The sequence below is a fragment of the Pyxicephalus adspersus genome, chromosome 2 (genome assembly GCF_032062135.1).
Source record: "Pyxicephalus adspersus chromosome 2, UCB_Pads_2.0, whole genome shotgun sequence".
Taxonomy (NCBI): Eukaryota; Metazoa; Chordata; class Amphibia; order Anura; family Pyxicephalidae; genus Pyxicephalus; species Pyxicephalus adspersus.
In genome coordinates this window covers 89,117,904-89,142,161 of record NC_092859.1, presented here as the reverse complement: position 1 = coordinate 89,142,161, position 24,258 = coordinate 89,117,904, and the positions used below count along the sequence as shown (strand labels likewise).

The window sequence follows — 24,258 nt, the reverse complement described above, 5'->3', positions numbered from 1 at the left end:
ATATATATATATTTATACTAGATTTTGAGAGTATCATGCCCAGGGCTACTTTTCATCTATGGTACCGGCCAACCATACTGCTTTGCATAACCTCACTGTCAACATCAGGTGCTTCTGAAATGCCAACTTCTATGCCATGTACAAATGTAGGAAAGCTATGCCCTATTACACCAACACCATCAAACAGATTTGGATAGAGTTAGAGAGTGTATGTTTAGAACCTTTGCAACATTTCCTGTATGGCTATGTGACCTGAAGTGCACATTAAGGTTTGCTGAACAAACACCAAAGGCATTTAATGTACTATAAAATAACGTCACCCACTAATCTTTATGCAATAAAAAAGATACTTACCCAATTTTTCTTCTTCTTTTTTTTGGAATCAACATCATTAGCGCTACCAATGCTAGAATGACTTGCAGCACTGTTGATACTGGAAACACTTTCAGAGGAATGTTGCCTTTTAATCTTCATATCTGCTAATGAGTATATGCAAGATACAATAAATGTCCACAATACACACATAACATCTGCACAAAGCTTTGTTAGCTGTAGAGAAAAGCCTGGAAAAATATTACATGGATGTTGTTTTCCCCTGTGTAATCAGTGTTTATTTTTCTATTAATGTAATTGTATTTTGATGATTACAAGTAAAGATTTAAACAAGTAAACATTTTGCCAGCTTTACTGAAGGGCCGTATCTATATTACCATATACCATAAATTGTTTTCTAATATATAAAGCATTGAATATACTATATTTTACATTGTAACGCAACACTACTTGATATGGTTTAAATTATGGGAGGGGACATATTATGTTTGTGCATGCGAACGTCAAAATATCTTCAGCAAAACCATGTGACAAACTATATTTTATAACGGTTTACTTTTTTCATGTGCTCACATTCAGACTTGCATTTGATGAGTTAGTAAGGTTATTGCTTTGAGTGGATTATCTTGGTTTTATATTTATTACAAAGAGTTCTCCAAAACATAGGAGCAATATCGTACTTTATTATCTTGAATTATTTCTATGCAATACGGATAAGATTTACCATTTCCATTTGTGACCTTCATACACAAGTCAAACAACCAGAAATTAAATAATTGGTTTGCCTTCAGAAATCTATTGAAAGAGGGCATTGTATTGGTAGCATTTGTTTGCTGTACACCCTTGAACCACCAATACAGTGTTGAAGATGCACCATTATATAAAGGCCTTGTCTTTAAAAAAATATATATTTTTCAATGCTCTATGAATTGATATTTGATACATTAAAGATACACTTTGCTTAAAAACATGGTATGAATAAAACAGATACCTCTGTAATTGTGATCAGAACCATTCAATGCTCCTTGGATTGCAGCCTGTGCTGCGGCATTCTGAGTCTTCAGCATTTCTATTGTTTCTCGAAGCTCAATGAGCTCTGACTCCTGAAACACAGAAACTCATGACAACATATTTTAACCACAGATGCAGATGTAAAGAAATACATGTATATGGTATTACAGTAGTGTGTATTTGACCTGCTGATTTCTGACAGTACTGAGACAGAATACAAAATATGATTTAAGTAGAAAGGGCAGCCCTGTAATATTTCTGCAATCACATGGGGGCTTACAAAAGAGCAGTCTGAATGCAGCAAGGACATTCAATCATTCTTGAGAGCAGAATCATTTGTATGTAATAGCAGGATGATTGTTTTGTTGTTCATGTCTTTTGATATAATTCTTTGTAGTAGCCACTAGACAGAACTCTATGTATTTAACAGCAGGATGTTATTATTATTGATCTGTTGTAATATGCCTCACAACAGGCTTTTTTGTTGCATGGTAGTCGCTTTGTCATAATAATGATATATTTTCATACTTGTAGGAGGTTTAAAATTTGAAACTTGTCAATAAAGTGTACATAGAGACAAAACATTTCTTGTTTTGAATAGAGTTGGCTTAAATTGGAAAGGAATTGGCTGAAACCCTGTTTCTGTTTGTTTGCTCTGTGCCAAGTATGGGCAACTTCCCTTCGTTTATTGTCCTGTAGAAAAATGCCTACAAAGTAAGCGTAATTGCTCTCTAAGATAGAAGTCATATTTTAACCCTTTCGTTAAAAGTGATATGTCGCTTTAATTCTATAGAGCTGTCTTCATTTAAAAAGACACAGACTGCAAGTATGCAAGGATTTATATAGACTAGAGAAAAGCAAAGGTGCTACTCTCTAGGAGCATGAGCTCAATTCCAAACATGGCACCATATGCCAGGATGACCACCTTATGTTATATCATGGTTTGGTAAGTGGAAGAATCTTGGTCACTTTGAAATCACATAAGTTGCTATCAATAAACCAGTAAAAATGTGTGGTTAACTGAAAAAGAACACCCATGGGATTACCAAGTGACCAAAATCTATACACCAATTAGGTGTTCCATGCAATTATAATCCCTAACAAAGTGGGCATGTTTTGACCTGATGTTAAAAGCTATTGTTTTGCAGCTTTGTCTTTTTAGACATTGAAAGATTTATCCTCTGTGTTCTGGTGACAACTAATTTTGAATTTCCCATTACTTTCTTTCTTGCTGATAAAGGTCACCAGGACAGAGAGAATAAGTCTACCAAGTGGTTATGCAGAAAGTGGAGAACATTTGACCTGGGTTCCATTCCTCCCCTTTGCTATGTATAATTATACATCTAACATATATATATGTAAAATATAACCTACTGGAAGCATTTGGTTAAAAAGAGTGATGGATCAAAGCTTGTCATGCTATTACAGTTTATATTCCTTTTCAAATTTCATTGCTGTATAAGCTTTAGTGTTCAAATGCTTTTGAGCCTTTCTCAACGTACCTTTTGTTCGGCTGTCATTGTCAGGCTTTGCAGTCGTCCAGTCATATTTCCTAAGCTCTTTTCAAAAGCCGCCACTAAATGAGACTGGAAATAATGAAAAGAAAGAAATCATAAAACAGGCATCAAGCGCTCACATTTTTAGTACATAAACCAGCACTCAGTACATATACAGAGATATATAGCTGGATTGCCCTTCCTCTTATCAATGATTTTGGTCATCTTCAATTACTGATAAATGAAAATCATATGTAGCAGAAAAATGCCTTATTTTTCATGGCCTAGAACAAAAAACTGTATAAGCTACATGATTTGCTATAAAATATGGGCAACAATTTATCACCATTGTTATATTGTCCAGTAGAAAATAGCTTTCAATTTTTATACAAATAAATATTATTGTTCCTCTGCCCTCTGGTTGATTTTGATAGAAAAAAAATACACTACTTCTAATGTAAAACGATTTATATCCATTACTAAAAAAATTAAGGGAAAGTCTGCCCAGATACTCATTATAAAGAACATATTGCCAGAGCTGTAGCACATAGGAAGAAAATGAATGGACTAGACACCTTGTTTTATGACAAGCCTTTAATTTGCCTTTGCAAGATATCTTTAGTTGTATTTAGGTCATTCTATAACGTCAATCAAAGGCCTGTCTCCATTCAAGAATTTGCCAAGTTGCTGAGACCTAATAATATACATCATAAAGCAATGGGGATTCAGCTGCTGGGGGCAATCTGTCAGAGAAAAGAAAACTCAGCTGACAGTGATATTTGTGTGAGCAGGAAAGAAAAAAGGAAGGACTGGGATGAGTCAGAGCAACCTAATCTGGCGTTTATCCAACCCATTCCTACTGCAATTCCTTTTTAGATTGTTAGGTGCATACATACCAGATAATTTCCTACTTTTCCTAGCTGTATTCATTTATACTAAACTGTCACAATCCCTTTTAAAATTAACACAGTAGCAACATATATTTATAAGATATATATAGGATATATTTTTAAAATATAAGTACAAACTGAAGGGTACAGATTTTAAAATAGTAGGGTTAAACCCAGGTCAGGTAACTGTTTTGCTATATTTGTCCCATGGAGGGGGATTTCCTCTTATTACTTGTCTCCCTATTTTATTTTCTAGCACAGAAGCCTACCTGACTAGATACTAGATACTGGAATGGGTATTTAATATGGGGTTTTTACTACTCAGTGTTAGAAGATCTAAAGTAGACGGAATATAAATTGCATGTTCAGACTACAAGTTGCATGGCCAGCTTTAGATTCTTGGTACCCAAACAATTTACAATTTGGAAGATTTCTTCTCACTTCCTACTCTGAGCATAACAATTTTTTCCCATCATTGTATTCCACATTAGCAGTGGTCACTACAACAAACCAAACTTATAGCCAATGAATGGCATCATAGTGGTGTTTTTGCCATTATTTGGTCACCTTGCCAAATAAAATACAGCTCATCCCTGCTTGCAGGACAATGTTGTAAATGGTCTACACTATGTTGGCATTGTAAATATATTTTATCCACATGCAGAGAGGAAATCCTTGTCATATCACCTGCTTTACACTTTTTTATAATACAGGCAATTTGTCGTTTTAATGAATGGGGTTTCACTAGATTCGAAGAACACCAATTATAAAGCAGATAGCAGTGCTTTATAAACAACCTAAGACATCTGGAACATAATAATTTCACATCCCCCAAGCAGCACTGAGGAGATGTGACATGCACGATTCTTTAAGGTTTTAGAGCCATTTATAAATACAGTGGTTTGGCCATGGCTGGGACATATCTGTACTTTTTGAATAATCTCATAAGGAAACTGTGACATGGTGATACACTTGTGTGATTACGTTCTGATAAGCAATCTTTCTCACATGCCACACACTAGAAGTCAATTCTATTCAATGTGTCATGGCTCCAAAGCTGACATGCACCATGAAATGTAGGGTAGCTTTTTTTTCTCTTTTCTTTTTATCTAATCACAGGGTATATTTGCTTTATGACAGTCCTTTTTATGCTGCAGGTTCAGCTGCCTTTATTCAGTACTCACATTTGCAGACAACTGAGATGTCAATGTTGCAACTTTTTCTTGTGAAGCGATCAGCTCTCGTCGCAGCTTTTGTATCTGCTAAATAAGGATATGCAAGAAAATATGTAATTATGGAATAATTAAAAGGACTAAAATAAACTGGTTTTAAAGAACAATGCTTTTGACCATCAAATATACAGAAGCCTACAGAGAAATTAAAGGAAAAATACACAGGTTCCAAGCAATCTATTGAAAGTCACTGACCCAAAAGATGTATTCAAATAAATAAAGACATTTTGTGTGATATGTCTGCTTGTTACAGGTATGTGTAATGAGTATTAAAGCTGAATAGTCAGCATAATGGGCAAAGAACTGGTATTTTAAGAAAACAATGTTGTATGGCATGATTAAAGTCCACACTTGTGCCTAAAATGCAGACACTAAACTGTTTACAAAAAGCAGTAGTTTTGAAACTTGTGGATTTCTCTAGGTGTAAAGAGTATTGAGGCTGAATAGTGAGCATAATGGGCAAAGAACTGGTATTTTGAGGAGGAAGTTTTAAGCAAAGGTAGCCTTTCCGAAATGAGTTTCTTTTAAAATTGACCTGCCTAGGTAATATATTCGCTGACCGTTTATCATTTACTGGATAACCGCAATGTGCTGTTCACATGGACTAGGTATGCAGATAAACATACTTACTATAAACGTAACAAGAGCTGGGATAATATTTATATACTTCCAGAAGACGGATATGGTAGTAGGGAGAGAAAACTCTGGCTGTGCTAAATAATTTTCTCTCCCTCAAGTGGTCAAATTTCCTGGCAAAATCATGGGCACGTTACAAGCTAATAAAAATGGTAAAGAAAATTAAACACAGCAAGCTTTCAAAATACTTGATTGTTTGATTTCATTGTCTACCTAGGACCTAGCACAGGGTTGCTTTAAGCTAATCCTGCTTCTCAAACAAGAAGAACATTGTGCTGCCAGCTTTTTTTATGCGGCTTCAATTCTGCCTAAATGGTATCATTTATTATCCAGAAAATCTATGTTCTATAGTTCAGAACACACACAACAATATTAATAGTTTAAGAGATATGTGACATTATACCTGTGATATTCTCCAGAAAGGAGGGAAGATGGAAAAGGCTTAGTAAGTGATTTCTTTAATATTATACTGACTTGTTACATAACTTCCTCCAGCAAGATTGCCTCCACATGCTTTGAGGATATGAAATGTCACTCACAGAATGATTGGGAGATCGGAATCTGGCAATTACCAGACAGGTTATGTTGCTCTCATATTAGAAAAGTAATAGAGTCGCCAAGACAGGAAAAAAGTGGTCTTCTTGAAAACAGAAAATGAAAAAATAAATCCATTTCCTGGCCATGATTAAAGATTTAGCAAATGGGCAAAAGGTGATCATTTTGTCATTTCCTCAGTTACAATCTGTTATATGCATCTTTTCAAAATCATAGACCAATATGAGGGAGATTAAGTCAAATAAAAGTAATCTGATATATTTTATGCATGACACAGACTCTAGGGAAGAATTAATTCCAAATATGTGTTTTTTTTAATTGGGTGCATTTTAAAACAAAATTATATGCACTTACTCGACATGTTTTGCTTTTTATATTCTAGGTTTGAATAATTAGGCAGACAGAATTTTCTATTCTTTTCCTTTTTTGTTCCTTTGCCATTGTCAGTAATATGAAAACAATGTTGCATGGCGTGATTAAAGTCCACACTTGTGCCTAAAATGCAGACACTAAAATATTTACAAAAAGCAGTAGTTTAAAACATGATGATTTCTCTAGGTGCCTTATGCTGCTGGGTTTAAACTAGGAGTTTTTTCAAGCAGTTTTTGCATAATGTAGTTAAAATGATCCATTGATTTCATTATCCTTTTTTTGACAGGTAGTAGTGTTGCTGTGCGTTTTTTTGTTTTTGACGCCTTGGTTCTCTGCATATTCTTGAATTGGCGCTGAGTGAAAATGGTTAAAAACACACATTTAAATCTTTTCTAAGGCGTTTGCAAGTGATTTTTACAAGTTAAAAAAGGTTAAAGCCCACAAATGCCTGCACAGTGAAAGCCTACCAGTGACAGCATGTTACCACTTCCAGTTGCCTGGGGAGCTAAATGCCACAAAAAATACTGCCGATCTAAACCCAGCCCTAATCTGGTTATTCCTTTTCAAAGATCTTCAAAGATCAACAGAAACACTTTGCTAGTTATTTTGCTCTAAAAGGGAAATAGCTATGTTTTCAGTGAATTTTGAACATTTCTCTTTAATACCTATAGATACGGAGATAAATAGGAAGTTGTCATAGAGTAGAGCATGTTTCGCTTAGATTAGGCAAGGGTTGGAGCCTGTAAGGCTGAAGAGATATCCCTCGACTTGCTATTGAGCCCTTAGGTGAAAATATGTGAAAATATGTTTTTCCATTAAAGGCAAAACCAGCAATAAAAACAGTAATTTTTGGCTGGAAAGGTTTAAAATTGTTAGATTTTTGTTGCTGTTTGTGATTTTTGTTCTGAATTTTCCCATTCTATATGGCCAATAGACAAGAAACTAGGAGAAATACCAGTTTCATTAAATAGATAAAGAGATTTTAGGGCAAGTATTTAGAAACTGCATACAGTATACAGGGCAATGTATTGAAAACACCAATTAGCTATGGTTATTTATTACACTTGGATTTTAGGCAAAGCAAGAATACATATGGGAACAAATAAATTAATCTAATATATTCATACCTCTGAATGTGCCTTTTCTTCAGCCTACAAAGAAAAAAAAATATATAAGTATAACAAGCAATGCAATAATTTAATGATTAATTAAAAGAAAAATATTATATTATGTAGGTTTTCATAACACCAAAGAGGTTCTTAATTTTAATGTAACAGAATTCATTTGGGAATTTGCTAACAGGTTGTTTGCTTCATCTGTGGATTCCATTGTTTAAATATGTATTGTAACCAGGACAAATGCCAGCATTTGCTTAGCAGCTGGAACACATATCAGCCTATAAACAGGTAATTTCTGCCATGTCAGTGTCCAGCAGATCTGTCCCACTGGATATATATATTCCATTATCCCCTCGTTCTACCTACACCATAATCTTAGATGCCCCAAACCTCATAACTACCTGAATGATTGAACTAATAAACCTTATATTTCAACAAAAATCTCACCTAAAATACATTCCTTTGGTTGAAATATGTTGCAAGTATACAAATTCATTGGAATCTAAAATGCAGAGAAATGTAGGCTATAAAATTCCCCCTAGGATCTGCATGAGCAAATCATCATCACCATCACACCACCCTTCTATCACAAAACACACCTTTGTAGACCATTACAAAAAAACTTCAATGTGCAAAATAACACAAAGTATCTAATAAAAGCACCATAAATATCAAATACCAACCCTGTGTGCATAAACATCAATTATCCAGCATTAAACTAAATTCAAACTACACAGCTACAAAGATATCCCACCCTGTGAATGGACAAGAAATGGAAAAGCAACACCATCAAGAGCTTTCTCTTTCTTTGCACACTTTTCTCAGAATGCTCTTTGCACTGTAACACAGTTGATTGACTATGTGCACTGCTTCTCACTCCCCTTCCCTGAACTCTGCTGTACAGGCATTGCAAAAGGCTGATACCAAGCAAAATCAAGCACTTACACTACTTGCATTGTAAAAATAATGTATTAATGAATGCAGAGGTACAGAGTCCAGCTAAAAACACACAAACACAGGTTTGTGAGTATAAAAAAACATTTTAATATTACAAATCAAAGCGCATACATAGAAGCACAGATGTTATTGCTGCTCTGTTTGGTATGTTCATTACAGAACCAAGTGCTTTAAACTGTAAAATCTGCACAAACCAAAAAACAGAGTAATATATTCAACAATACCCAGTCACATTGGTTACTATGCTTCTTTAAAAAACTCCTTAGTAGGATTGCATTATTAGCATAGTCTATAGAGTAAGGTATCTGGGGTGGTGGAGAAAATAGTGGAATGAAGTAATTTTAACATTTCCAGATGGCTAACTGAATACAGTAATTGGCAGTAATACTATATTTTAACAATACTAATGTGCTAGATATTCTAACCAAATGCAACTGAATCACTGCTGACATCTACTGACCACAGTAAAATAAGCAGATTTACCATCTGCAGAGAATTCTGTTTAAAATCTGTGCAAATGGCGATCTGCAAACTACTGGAGACAGAACCACATAAATAACTGTGTGGGCAAAGTTTTGTTAAACTAACTATTAAGTGTCTAACAGATGAGCCCACAATTAGTAAGTCAAAAATTTAATCCAGCAGCATCACTCTTATTTTGCAGAGTATCTGTATGTTAAGTTGAATGATATATACAAAAATATACAACATATTCCAGAAAACCCTAATAGATTAGACTTAAACAGTATCATGTTCCCTATGCTTATTACAATCCCAGGAAGCCAAAAAGCATTTGCAGTTTCTCTGCATGCATTATGTATGACCTGGAACATTTATTCTTTCAAAAATGTTTAATTTATTTATTTCTATTTTAAATAATTTGAACTTGAAAAATGTTCCAGGAATATTTAGTATATTTGCCTTTATTTCTGTGAATGATAGCCAGGTGACATGTCTTTTGTGACATGCCTAAAATAAGCCATTGTGTACCAATAGACACACCTGTTGTCTAGATCCTTTCTTTGTATGGGAAACAAAATCTATTTATTTAACTGTCTGTCTATGTGAAAGGAAGAGTCAAACCACCTGCTTTACCATATTTACAATAAATAATGAAGACTTACAGTGGAGTAAAGAGATGATGTGCTGGAAACCAATGATAAGGAGGATCCATGAACTAAAAAGGAAAAAAACATACATGCACTTCAACATATAAATATGAAAAGCAATTTTAAAAACTGTCATTAAATATTATTTATACTGGCAAATAGAACAAGTTGATGTGCATAAATAAAATCATTACTGGCCATATTATAAAGCAATAATAGGCAAAAGGTAAAACCACTGAATGTATTATCTATTAAACAATGCTAATGGATTTTAAGAAATCCACTCAGTTTATCTTCTTGTGAGTAATGTGTAAACCTCTAAAAACTGATTCTAAAAACCACATATTAGGGCCATTGGAAGTGCATGTCCTGAAAAAGAGATAATCTAATGCTGTATATCTTTCTCTCTCTCTACTTGCAGTATCACAAATAAGATTCAGACCTCCAAGGCAGGCTTGATTTTGACTGCTTTGTGTATCAAAAAATATTTAAGACAGATGATCAAGAATGTTACTAATAATGACCCTTATTTATCTATTGTATTGTCAAACTTTGTGTTGTGTTTCACATCATCCAATCATACTGCCATGCTGCATAGCCGAAAGAAATAAAGTAAATGTGTTGTCTGCAGATGGCAAATATTGTGATAAAAAAGACTCTGTAATGTAAAACATATGTCTGGGATGTAAATACAATGAATTACCGGTACCTTCTTCCATGCTGTCTCGGAAGGACCCTGAGTGACTGATTGCTCTTGGTCTTTCCTCTAGTGAAGTAGCACTTCCTCCTAGCTGTGAATCTTCATATAATTCAAAGGAAGCATCTTGGGCTGGAATGCTATTGGATCGCATCATGTTTGGTCCGGGAATTGTGAACTGGGATAAACTGGTAGGGCTCACTGCAATAGAGATTTCTAAATTTTAGTATTATAATATTATTATTTATTTAGTAAAATGAATAAAACCTGTGAAAACTTTGCTGAATATTGAGCCACATGAAAGCTTCCAAAAAAAAATAGTGAATTGGTATTTTTATTTTCTTGTAAATATGGATGATTAAAGGCTTGTTCAGATAAGAGTTGGGAACAGCAGTTCCTGGCCACCCTAAGTGATCTGCTGGTTCGAGCTAGCATTTCACCGTGTTACAGCAGGTGGCAGGGAGCTATATTGAACCACTTACTACTGCCCCATTCTTTTCCTATGAGCGTCCACTGATAAGACATGAATCATCAGCATGAGGAAGAAGTAATTGCACTGCAACCTCATTACCTGTCTGAACTAGCCCCTAAATAATAGTGAAGGGAAACCTTCCAATGTGGACATGTCTTCCAGGGACATGCTCCTAATGGTTTTTTTCACACTGCACGGCTCATGCACCAAGCAATGTAGAGCTTGGCTCCATTTTTTCACACTGTCACAAACAGAGTAAGACCTTGGGGACGATCTTGTGTTATACCATCAGCTGCCATCTAATGGAAAAAAGACAATCATATGGGACCCAGAAGACTTGGTGGCAAAAATGGCCACTTCAGAGAATGCAATGGTGACAGGTTCCTGGGCCTGTCATCACCTGGAAAAAGGTATATGTCATAATCAGCAAGAATGCTGTGCATACTCTTGGATTATAGCCAACGCTCACCCACACCAACGAAAGTGTACCTATGCTTCAGGAGGTGATTTTCAATTTAGGAGATTTCCTCAAAATTTCTAAAACATTTTTGTGGCAGAGGTTTGCAAATGTTTCCAATGATACCCAGGCAGTAAAAAATAACATGAAAGGTACTTTACTAATTCCAATCTATCTAAAACAATTAGCTCGACATGAAGTGCACTGTGAATGGTGATTGTCAGGGCAATGGTATTGTTTATCATCCTTCCCATATTTCTTACCCAAATTTGAGTAATGGTATTTCCCACTGGTAGATGAGGACATGCCTGATGGGGAGACAAGAGGAGACTGGTTGCCAGTATCTTGTAGTCCTCCTGTTGAATGAGAACGCAGCCACTCTTTACCCTCTTCTTGACTAGTTTGTCGAGACGATGGTGTATATCTGTAAGCACGTAACAATATAACTTTGATTGTAGATCCCAAGTTATGTGTATATCAGGAAATGAATCATGAAAAAAGCATTGTTTACGTTTTCAAAGTTAAAAAGCATTAAAAGTGGGGAAAGTTGTCAACACCATTCTAAACGTAACTTTAAAACTACAGTTTTGTGTAAACTGATATGACAGACCATTGTAGGAATATGCAATGTTTTTGTGGATAAGGCCCAGTCCACCCATATGTTTACCAACAAAGAGATACTAGATAAAATCATTCATTTTAAAAAGTACTATCATGAAGATAATTAGGAATGTTGAGTAAAGGTAAAGCCTTATAAAACGGAAACAGAATGTGATACATTTCACACATTTCAAAATCCCCTGAACAAAGTGATATTACTGGGAAAAAAACATATAAAAAGAAAAGCAAAAGAAAACTGTAATAAATAACAATTTGAAAAAAAGTAGAACATTTTTTACAAGTCCTGTTATTTAACTGAAGAACAATACAACAAAGTAACTAAACTGTTTTGTGCAAGCAAATGCGGTATTAAAATGAATGACTTCAGCATTAAGCTTTTCTTCAAAGCGGAAAGCTGCTATATGTGCAATATGCTTTAGCAAAAGCATGCAGAACAAACAATTACACAGTAAAGAAATATTAAGAGCACCAAAGCTGGAACAGATTATCCCAATGCACAGTCAAATAAAATTATACAATAATGTTACCTATTTATCTAGGTAAGTAGCAATTTGTTTTAAGGAATTTGAATTCTGCAGCCAAACATTTCCAAACTTGGATCAACAAAAAAGGTGTTTCAGCCTAAAACATCTGCTCAACATATACACAACCATAAAACGCCTTAAAGGAAAACTGGGCATCGCAAACTGCGTGACATTATTTACTCTCAGAAAGTTTTACTACTTTACTTTTTTACTTCTTGCTAATGTTCTAGAATCTAAAAAGTCCCCAAACATTTCTGGGGTATATTTATAAAGCAGTGAATCTGACATTCCCTGAAATATTCCCTGGCAGAGAATCAATTACCACCATTGAAACTACATGAACCTGGAAGAGTATCCACCAGGGAATGTTTCTTGGAATGTCAGATGCACTGCTTTATAAATAGAGCCTTTTGTGACCAATGACCAGAAGTGTCTAAACCAAACACAAAGGCAATATTGGTGTCACTGAGAGGCTTCTTATTCTGTTGAAGTTTTATCTTTTTTGTCCTCTCTGGTCAACATTACACTTTTCTATACAGACAGACATTTATATACACCTAATTCATGCAGTATTATTACACAGAAGCTTTCATTTGTTTGTAAAAGGCATTCAACAGAGAATGGCTGGGACAATGCATTAATGGGAACAGCTATTTTATGTCATCCAAAGCTTCAGTACATACATTAATGCTACATTTACAGTATATCATATGTGCTTGCTGTGATTTATATACAACACAGAATTAAATGTCTGGTGTTCTCAGGTATTGGACTTTATGGGTTTGAAGAAGTTTAGGTGGTTTACTAAATACATTGAATTATCATAAGTTTCTATTACCTCTGTGTAAAGTGTAGAGGCACAGTGCTAGTTATTGCTGTGCTGTACAATCGATCAATTTTTTGAAATTATATTAAACATTTCAAACATATCAAATACATGTTTGTTCACAATACGCCAAACGTCTGTATTGTGGATACCATCTCAAATAAAACATTCTTAGGAAGGACTATCTGTATTTTGCACAGCAGACTCTATGGGCCATTTCAAACTTGCAGTTGATGGTAACGTTCAACCACAGGCTCAACTGCACTCCCCGGACCAACTGGAAAACATTTGGATATGTGGTTGATGAGGATTGTGGCGCAGGTCCTGGAAGCAAGAAGTTGCTTCTGGACGTGCTGTTGCTTTTCCTTCTTTGCACCCAACCTCACCTAACTTGACGACATGGGCAGTTGTCAACACTTTTGTGTGACATTACAAACTTAGTAGTGACATTACTTGCTTAGTAGCTTAATAGGGGCACTTGGGAGCATTATTAAATAGTAAGTCTGAAAAGGGCTTCAAATCTCTTTGGTTTTGGATTAAAAATATACAGTATGATTTTGTTTATGTGAACTAACCAACATGAAGAACAGACCATCAAAGCTGTGCACAGAAGTTTAATGGAAGAATAGAACAGAACTAAATACAAAAGCAAGCAGTGAAAATGTAAGATTTGTTAGTTTATGGAAAAGAGTAATATTTGAATGCAGAGACCATTACCAATGATTGGTACACAAGGAAAAGAGTTTTACTTAAATAACTTGAAAAAAATCATCTTTTAGATTAAAAAAAACATAAAATTACTTATTATGTGCCAGGTACAGCTGTATGTATGCATGGCTTTATATCAGATCAAGGTGTGTTGATTTGAAATGCATTCACATTGCTTGCATCTTGAACAGAAGGCAAACCTGGTTCAGTATTCTCTGTGATAGACAGAGTCAGATTTGTGAAATGAGACTTTATACAAAAAAAGTAATGATGATGTACAAAGCATAATAACTGAAAGCAATCAAACAGAAACTTCCTTTTATTAACCTAAACAGAAATCTCATTGACTGCTAAAGACTTAAAACAAGTTTTACATTGTACATTAGTAATCCATCACTTACTAGATAAGTCCAAAGGCCTTCACAATATAATGCAAACCATAATATAGAATAATATGTTGATATAGATATGGGGGATATGGTTGATATAGATATGAAATTGGGGTAACACCTAAAACAATATGTTGGTGTCAAATAGGCCTTCTAACTCAATTGTACGGCATAAAACATGACATTTTTTTACTTAATGACTTAATCTGAATGAGTTTATCACAGAGATTAGTGATCCATAAATGTACCATAACATGTACACAGGGCAACACACCAAAGATACATGTACAAATGCCAATGAGCACACACCCTTCGAAGGCTAGCTTGTTGCATACAATATACCGGTGAAAGACAGTTTGATCAGCACTAAACAGAGAAGGTAGTTGGATAGACTAACAGAAAGCAAGAGGCACCCAAAGTGTACTAAGGCAGCGGTCATGCGCGAGGAATCCTTATACCTTAGTCCCTTTTTGGGCAGGGTGTTTCGATCAAGTTGCATACTGTTAAGATAAAGAAAACCCCTACAAACAAGATAAAAACCATTAGGATTAAAAATTACAAAACACATAAAAGACATAATTTCTCCTCTTTGATTCATTCAAAAGTGCTAGGGAAAAATAAGGCATAAAGTATGTTTGCAGACATTCCAATGGGCATTCATTTTCTGGATAATGTCCTTACTATTTGTTCTTACTCACTGGGCCTGATTGATTGATGTTTCCCAAGACTGGTCAAGATAGACTGATATGGAAGAACCTGGGTCATCCAGCAAACCTGGAAGGGAAATCATTTGCTAGCATTTGGCAAATGTTTTTAATCCTGGTCCAGATCCATTCCATGTTTGCTGGATAACCCAGATTCTTCCATGACAGTTTATCTTCAGTCTTTGAAGAGCTTTAAAAAGTGTTTTTTTTAAACACTGAGGCCTAAATCTGAAGGAAGTAGAGATACAGAAATACCTCTTTTATATTAGTTTCAGAATTGTTCGGTGTTCTTATTTTTAACACACAGCCCCAAGGTATTATTGCTAATATCTGTTCTGTTTGTTACAATCTAAGTTTAAGCATAGTTTTTTTTTAATTTAGGCAAAATACTCTTACCTCTCAGACAAGGTTGATCGAACACTCCCAGTCCTCATCAGCATACTTTGAAGTTCTTGTGTACTTGCTGTCAGTCCAGATAGTGAACTGTGATGACTGAGAGGTAAATCAATGGACTCTGAGCTGGTGTGAAGGCTTGTCATGGACTGATAGCTTGGGGTATCCTTACTTCCAGCAGATGAGCTGCTTAAATTTGTTGTCCACACTTGGCCACCTGATGTAAAGGAGTGAACGGATGCTGGACTGGAGGCCAAAGACTGTCCTAGGCTTATGACATCAGGGGTTAATTCATTCGGTTTGCTGAACAGAGGACTGCTGCTTCCGCTCTGTCCACCAGCACTGCCCATGCTACCTGTACCAGATGAAGGGGAATCCAAGCTGCCCTGTCTAGCCAGGGAAGTGTTGCTGGGACTAGGCATCACTGTAGAAGACTTCACGCCATCATTGCTTGCAGCCGAGGAAGGTTTACTCCCTGTTTTTGTACCAAACAACCTGTAAAATAGGACAAAAATCACATCACTGGAATATATATATATATATATATATATATATAACCTGTGTGCTTACAACATATTAAAAACTTGTTTGTATTAAAAGAAAGTTTAAAAAGATGAACAGCCTTTGAACCAAGAGTCTAAATATGGTAAGGGGCATTATTCAGTATTGGTCCCAGAGCCTTAAAGTTTTGTTTTTAAGGCTTATTATGCATAACTAAATTCAGATCATGTAAGACATAGTTATGCTTTGGTTAAGGAGTTTAGCATGTAAAAGACAAAGATATTGCTCCATAAAATATTTTATCCATGTCAGTAATCCTAGCTTCTGGCTTTAATTGTTTTAGGCATCTATGGAGGAGACCAGAATAATGAACCATTGTTTTCAAATAAAATAATGAATTATGAGAACAATGATTTTTAATAATGAAATACTCATTAATGATATAAGCAAACTATATTACAGTTATGGTTTATTTATTGATCAGAACTAACATTTTGGGAAAGAAAAATTAAAAATGAACAAGGAAAAAATAGCGTATATGTCATATATGTGAACAGAACCCAATTTCACTTGCTGTTACAGAACTACTTTCATAAATTCAGGATGAACAGTTCTACATTCACCCACAAGAGGGAGTCAGACATTTTAAAATGATTTTTAGGCCGGTAATGTTGAGGATAGACTGCTTAGTAAGATTAACATGGAAGGCATGCACGTTATCTCATGGTAAGTATTCACATTATCACTAATAAGCCAGGTGGGAAATTGTGGAATAGATTAGATTCTGTTTTAATGATGTATATGAGAAGCACGCAACCTTTGTCAGAAGGTAGAAAATCTAATCTATATCTACAGATATTACTGCATTTTATCCTTGGAGAATTGATCCTTTTTTTCTTTAACCAGAATTAGGTTACTTAATTTTCTCTCAAAGTTGTATGAAATATATTTTTCAAAATGCATACATAATATTTCACGCTTTAGGAAAGCAATTTTATACATTTGAGTTGAGCAAATTTCATCCAACTGTTTTTCACAGACATGAAGAATTTACATTTGTTACTTATTTATTGCCAGTTCATGCAACCCAGACTCTACTTGGTAAACGCTCAAGATATTGTGGCTGATTCATTAAAGGAGTCAAAAATGTCCAAAAAAAGCAAACGTGGAAAAGCAAATTCCTATTTATTCATTTTGTTTGAACATTAGTTAGTAAATCAGTCTCAAGGTATCACAGCCTCTAGAGCCATAGTGACCAAGCTAAACACTCCTGCCACCCCCCCGCCTGTTAAGTTGTCTGGGTCAGATATTGGTTGGCTGCTGGTCTCACCAAGACATTCATCTGGGTCAAGTCACTGTTATGAACAAACAGCACTTTAACGGTTTGTTACAAAACTACTATGTCTAGATCTAATAAAAGATTTGAGCATTTGGTTTCAAGGTAGTATTTTTAAAGTTATTAAAAAGCACACACGCAGAAACAATAATACTTAAGCAGATAAAGTTGTTCTGTGACCAAACATACCTTTTCTAATCATGGAGCTACTATTTACAAATAGGTCTATGGTGGCCTAATCAATTGCAAGTACCGACTTAGATATATTTTGCTTGCAGCATTTTTTTTAACCACATTGGGAAAAAAGTTATCTTGCAAGACTGATTACTAACCATCCTGAAAAAAATAAAACTACTTGTGGATAACAAGCTATTATGTTAGGTCAACATGCAAGAACTTACTAGGACTGTTGGTGCTCTTTTTACATATATTTTACATATGGTTAGAAAAGCAACATGGCTGGGCTGTAACTACTACTCTCATGCCTTCCAACATATCTCTGGATACCATACACAGGAACACCTCTAATTAGCTGTTTCATGCCCCAGGAATACAATTAGCAAAAAGTTGTAAAAAAACAGAGATACATGGACAACAAAATTATATAACCAATACTTGCACTAGTCCTGTTAGACAATTAGTCGGAACTTTCTTTAACCCTAAATTCTGCCCTAACACATATTTACCCATTGTGTCATTGTATGTTTTACCTGTGTTCATTGTGAAGTATTGCAAACGTGTTAAACACAAAATATAAAAACATGAGTAGTGTGATTCTTACCTCCGGAATGTTGGTGAAGCAATGTCAGGATATTTTGATCCTGGCTGCCTCAAGCTTTGAGCACCACAGGCACTGGCTGATGTCGGACTTGATTTAGCAGAGCCTGACAATGAAACACTTTCAGAATCTGACACTTTTTCCTTCTCTTTGTCAGTTTGGTTGATGTTGACAGGACTGGAACGCTCTGAGGCCATTTTTGAGGGTTCTCTAAGCTTGCCGCCTGCCCCTGCTGATTTACTGCTTACATTGGAGTCAATACTACTAGTGCTGGATCTATGTCCACCTCTACCAGGGATACCACTTGTACTGGACTTAGAGGGACGAGGTAAACTACGATATTGGAGCGTAGCTTTTGAGTTGGCCAGTAATACTCCATCATCTTGATTTTGTGAGCCATCAAGACTAGTTTTTCTGCCGGCCTCTTTTCCTGCAATTGCTGCCGATTTTGGTATTTTCCCAAGAGTTGCGGATCCACTAGTCAGAGTTGCACCTCCTGCAGTTATGTTTGCTGAGCCTACCCCAGCTTTCTTAAAGCCAAATGAGCCAGTGGCTGCAGGTCTTGCAATTCCTGAAGGTGGCTTTTTGCCTTCATCCCCACTGCTCTTTCCTGCATCTGAGGGTGATCGTTGGAGTGGTCCGCCTTTGAGTGGTGTTTTGACTTTTTCCGATGCTTTAATGTCATCCGTTTTGCCTGTTGACAAATAAATATTGAAAGGTGAAATCATTTTACACCAGACAGTGAAATCAAGAAAAGGTATTAGCAACATGGTTCAGAATAGGCTTTAATAAGTTGCAATTTAACACATAGGGCCTGATTTATGAAAGCTCTCCAAGGCTGGAGAGGATACAATTGCATCAGTCATTTGCTATTTGTTAGCAAATGTTTTTAATCCTGGACCAGCTCTATTTCAGGTTTGCTGGATCACCCAGGTTCACTGATGAAAGTGTATCTTCTCCAGCCTTGGAGAGCTTTCATAAATCAGGCCCATAGGCTTAATGTTAGAACGGTTACCCAATGTACATTATACACTTAGAATTGGAAATATTACCTAAAAGCAGATCTATAGACAGATATGTTTGATTTAAATTAGTCAAATTTCTTAAATGTAAGCAGTGTAAGCACATCAATTTGATTTGGTGTCAGCTTCCTACAGTCTCCGTACAGCATGTCTGAAGTAAGAGAGGAAGAAGCAGTACAAGGGGCCATTCAAGTACTGTACTGACAAAAATCTTGCTTACTGGATAGGGAAACAGAAGGACACATTAGCTCAGTAATAAGCGGGGGTGGGTCCAGGACCTAGGCACAGAAGAAGCAGGTTAAATAATGTGGCCATCAGACTAGGGACATCTAGTTTTCATAAAATTACTGTGGGGGAAAACTGCTGGTTTGGTTGGAATTTAATGACACTGCATGGCAAATGCTGATTTTATTGTGCTGCATACCTGCTGTTTTTAAGGAACTACTTCCCGATTTGTGTCTTGATGACGTTGTGCCAATCTGAGCAGTCATACCACGTCTCCATGATCCAGTCTGGGAGATAGAAAGTGATTTCTGCCCCCCTTTATCAGAATCCTCCGATAAACCAGACGAAAGGCCTTTCCATTTCCCAGATTCTGTGCTTAGGTCATACTCATCATCTTGTTTTTTTAACTCTTCATTAGACCATGATTCCAGTCCTGTCAAGGAACGTTTCTCAGCATCTGTTTTAGGCTGCAAAAATATCAAATATTTTAGTCTTTTTTGTAGGTACAAACATACATATATGTAAACAAATTGTTGTATTCTTTTTTTCAGATACTTGAATTACCAGGTCTCGATGCAATAGATGAAACAGTGAGTCATATAATCAAAGCAAAAGCATGACGGCCAACATCTTTTTGAAGGCTTGGATTTCAATGTATTTATTTAAGCTACATCAAAAATGCTGTCATTAACATAATGTTTCAAAAGTATGTATGCCTATACAAATATAGATATTGTAGAGGGTAATCATGTATTTCCTGAAAATTATGCCTCCTCCCCTTCCTTGCCTTGCTATTGAATCTGTCATATGCATGAATTGCTTGTTATGATTGTTATTAGGGTTCCACACCTGTTCATCCTGTTGCGCTTTAATAATGCATATGTTCCATGTTCCTAAAACATTAAGATGTGAACTGGTGTCAGTGGGTACTTAGGGTTTAACAACATTTACATAAAAGAACACATAGCAGTAAGATTGTTCTCTCTCTCCAAATACACCCTCAAACATGTTGTAAATTAATCTGGATATCTTTTGTATTGAATGATAAGACTCTTATTTTACATCACTGAATTTACTAAAGCAATGTCAACTTTGCTGCTGTAGAATTTGTGATGTTGGCACCATTAATAGACTCCACAGCTAACTCCACTCACCAGACTGGTAAATAAAAGGTGCATTGCTTTAGCTGCATGAGCTTCAGGTAGTGCTAAAATACTATACTATCAGGGTGCAGCATATCAGGAGATATTTATATATATCTTCCCGCTTTTACCATCTTTGAGTACTTGCACTTACTTGTGCTTGATTGGTTTTCCTAGGAGAGCCAGTGTTGGAATAAGAACCGAGAGAGGAAGTATTTAGGTCATCTGTGCTGAGGTTGTCCAGTGTGTCACTAAGGCCACTACTTGCAGAACTGCTGTCATCCCAACTGCAAAAGAAGAAAATGCAATTAATGTTGTACTTTGTTACCACTGATTGGACTGCCAAATGCATCTTATCAGCTAAGAGCAACTCTGTATCTTTTGTTTTATACTTGCATAAATACCAAAAATAAAAATATAAGCATTTCGTTTTAGGACGTTTTCCGAGACCCCTCTTATTCTATGCTTGACACATACATTATCACTAAGTTAAAACATTGTTATATTATGTTGTGAAGGTTCCAAATGTGAGCAAACACTGATACAACGAGAACATGGAAACAGAATATTACCTTGCACAGGTCACTGTCCCATATACCCTGCTGGTAATCACACTATTCTCCTTTCTGCCTGACCAAAAGCACCATACAGGCTAAGTCTTTGACAGCAAAACATAATATTATAGTCAGTGGACATATAGCAAAAGTGAATAAAGTCATAAATTGATGAACGGAATACTAGAATACTTTATTTATTATATTATATGTATTATGTTGTGCCTGATGCAGCTTGGAGACCTATTTATAATTCTAAAGGGAATCTAGGAACAGTTGCCCAATCAGGATCATTCACGCTCCCTATCAGGAACATTCATGTCAGCCAGATTCTCATTATTTATAACCCTTAGAATGTAAAAGCAGCAAATGTTACATTTGGCAAATATCAGTCTATATGTAAGTGTTTTATGAATCCTGATCAGATTTTGAGAATATCATTATATTATAAACATCCACTAGAAAAATAGTGTTCACCAGAACAAAGCAGATGGACATAGATCTGAAAATTGTGCTGTAAACAGTTTTCATTTTGTGAAAATAAAAACCATCAGTGAAACTAGTGTAAGATCAAAATATGATCACTTCCTCCACTGTTAATAAGCTCCTGATTATCTGGTAACAACAATGTCAAGCATCTGTAACAAGCAACACTAAATTGGGTGCCAAGGGTACAATTACTCACAGACCAGGTCCATGGGGTCTGGGGAACTAGTTATAAAAGTCATATTTAAAACAAAGACTTTTTTGCTTCCCCATTTAACATGTATGTTACTTAATGAAGCTTGTAATAGACAAAAAAGTCATGATAAATTAGATTCTCAAAAGAACGGAGTTAGATATGAGAGACTCCAGTTCTCATTTTGACCTAGGGTTGCATATTTTTTTTTCTTTTCATTTTTTCCATGCGTAAATAAACTTCAATAATGAACTTAGAAAAATACCAAAACATGCCACAAGGCATATATTTTCTGAAAGAGCGGGACCTTTAGTGACCTATGTGTTAGTGAAATGAAAAAGATCAATGTAGAAAAAAAACAAATTCATGATCCTTTGTTTTTAAGATGGGTGGAAAGCAGCTGTAGGCAGATGAAAGCTTCTGTACTGTGACACAACTTTTCAGTAACCATCTAAAAACAGCCAGGTGGTTACTGAAAAGTGCCAGGTGATGCATCCACCTAAAAGGAGCTGGGGAGATCACTACTAAGATGTATGCATAAATGGAATTATTTATGTATGTGTTTGTGCTGACTTCACATATACCTTTTTATATTTCATTTGGAACAACGAGGCAGACATACCTTTATGTAAGAGTCAACCCAGATAGTGACATGTATGCTTAAAGGATAGAGCAATAGTTTAAATAAGCACAAAATTCCTCCTCTGTCTTCAGATCAGGGACACAGAGTGCCCAATCTATAACATCCCTAGCTATTGCGATCGCTCGAACTCTGAACCCAGAAATTATTAGAGCTTTCAGGTTATCTCAGTGTAGGGGGGATATATATTGGGAGATTAGTCTTTTCCAACTCTTAATCTTGATGTACTAAGCAGCACACAAAAAGCCGCTTGAGGCACAGGATTAGTCAGGTGGGGGGGGGGGAGACTTGTTAGTCAATTTGAACTTAAACAAGTGATCACATAGTTTACCAACACCCTAAATTAATTCTTCATTAATCACAAAAGATAATAACATTAGATAATAACATTTTAAATAAATTGATGTCATGAGGTACCTCCTAAGCTTTGATAGTACCACCAGTAGTTGTAATGGTGCTAGATAAAAGGTTAATTATACTAGATATAAGTAAAAGCTAACAAAACTCCTTAGCATATGCCAATTCACTAAAAAACTATGTATTGTTGTGTAGAAGAACATGTTGCATTAGTACAGATAAAGACTGCTGAAGTCATGGCTAGTAGTACAAATTTATATTGTGTCAGTTTGTAACCCATAACAATCATATACTGCATCTCCTTGGGATTTATTATAGAAACAAGCTTGTAGCTAAAGTAAGGATAAATCATTATTGATGTAGATAGTTATGTTTATATCTCCTTATTTGTATTCACACTTTAGAACTCTAGCAAAGTACAACATAGTAAATCTCAAAGATATTGACCACATGAACCACAATTCAGCTGTGCTGTCACATTTTACCTCTTTGTCAGCAATATTTCAAATGCCGTTTAAAGGCTAATTTCTGCATAAAACGATTTGATACCCAGACAAAAACTGATCACTACTAGGAAAACAGTTTCTAAATTGCCTACATTTATCAAAGCCATTAAATATGTACTTAACCATTATATTGTAGCCAAGGTCTCCTAGAATGAGATAGCATTTATCTACCATGACAAATGAAAGGACTGCAGAGAAAATAGGATCCATCACTCACACATAGGTAATAACATAAGGATATTTTGTAAAACAAGATACATACTGGCACACAGTAAGTGTAAGCTTTATAAACATTTTGAGCAGTTTCCAATTTAAAGGGGGCAAGACCAGTGCCCATGGGAGCATATAACCACCCAATAAATCAAGTGTTTTTCTTTTGTAGCCAATTAAGAAAAAACACAGTTTATCTAACTATGTTATAAAGGGTGGCATCCTTGGTGGGAGAAATGTAAGAATGCTGTGATATGTAAGAGAGCAGGAAAATGTATTAGCATAAACATATTAGAATTATGTATTATTGATACATTGGGCCTGATTTAATAAAGCTCTGGAGAGGATATGCTGGATACGCTTTCATTAGTAAATCTGGGTGATCCAGCAAACCTGTAATAGATTTCCTAAAAGTCATTTTCTATTAGCAATTGTTTTCAATGCTGCAGCAGATCCATTCCTGTTTTGCTGGATCACCCAGCTTCACTGATGAAAATGTATCCTCTTCAGCCTTGGAGAGCTTAAATCAGGCACATAGGTTCAGGTAAGTCCTAAAACCCCACACATTTCCCAATAATTGCTTCTTCAGGTTATGTGGGAGGTTATGCATCAGATCGGGAAATAGGGTAAAAATCATATAAGAATAGCTGGTGAGTTATGTCAGATGACACATCTTTTTTCCATGGAGCAGCCATTTCAAAGTAGGTATTGGACTATATTCTTTTAGTATGATGAAGATTTCTAGTATTGGTGACACCAAATAGCAGATTGTAGATGTTGGGAAGAAGCCCAAAAGCTTGTTGACTAC

At 35.6% G+C, this 24,258-nt stretch overlaps 1 protein-coding gene across 12 annotated transcripts in view; it reads right to left on the bottom strand.

Annotated features, from left to right (window-relative positions):
- Positions 1 to 24,258, bottom strand: part of NAV3 (neuron navigator 3) — a 349,645-nt gene that overhangs the window by 34,341 nt on the left and 291,046 nt on the right. For 4 of the 12 annotated variants that reach the window (XM_072401409.1, XM_072401400.1, XM_072401407.1 and 1 more), the window contains 13 exons: positions 20,659 to 20,791; positions 19,562 to 19,829; positions 18,119 to 18,809; positions 15,504 to 15,995; positions 14,862 to 14,924; positions 11,599 to 11,759; positions 10,413 to 10,607; positions 9,725 to 9,777; positions 7,653 to 7,676; positions 4,915 to 4,992; positions 2,847 to 2,930; positions 1,325 to 1,436; positions 355 to 479 (listed from right to left, as the gene is read on the bottom strand). In XM_072401409.1, coding sequence (XP_072257510.1) covers positions 355 to 479; positions 1,325 to 1,436; positions 2,847 to 2,930; positions 4,915 to 4,992; positions 7,653 to 7,676; positions 9,725 to 9,777; positions 10,413 to 10,607; positions 11,599 to 11,759; positions 14,862 to 14,924; positions 15,504 to 15,995; positions 18,119 to 18,809; positions 19,562 to 19,829; positions 20,659 to 20,791 — 2,479 coding nt within the window. The remainder of the gene's footprint in view (positions 1 to 354; positions 480 to 1,324; positions 1,437 to 2,846; positions 2,931 to 4,914; positions 4,993 to 7,652; positions 7,677 to 9,724; positions 9,778 to 10,412; positions 10,608 to 11,598; positions 11,760 to 14,861; positions 14,925 to 15,503; positions 15,996 to 18,118; positions 18,810 to 19,561; positions 19,830 to 20,658; positions 20,792 to 24,258) is intronic. The other 8 variants (XM_072401410.1, XM_072401404.1, XM_072401401.1 and 5 more) reach the window with 7 other exon arrangements.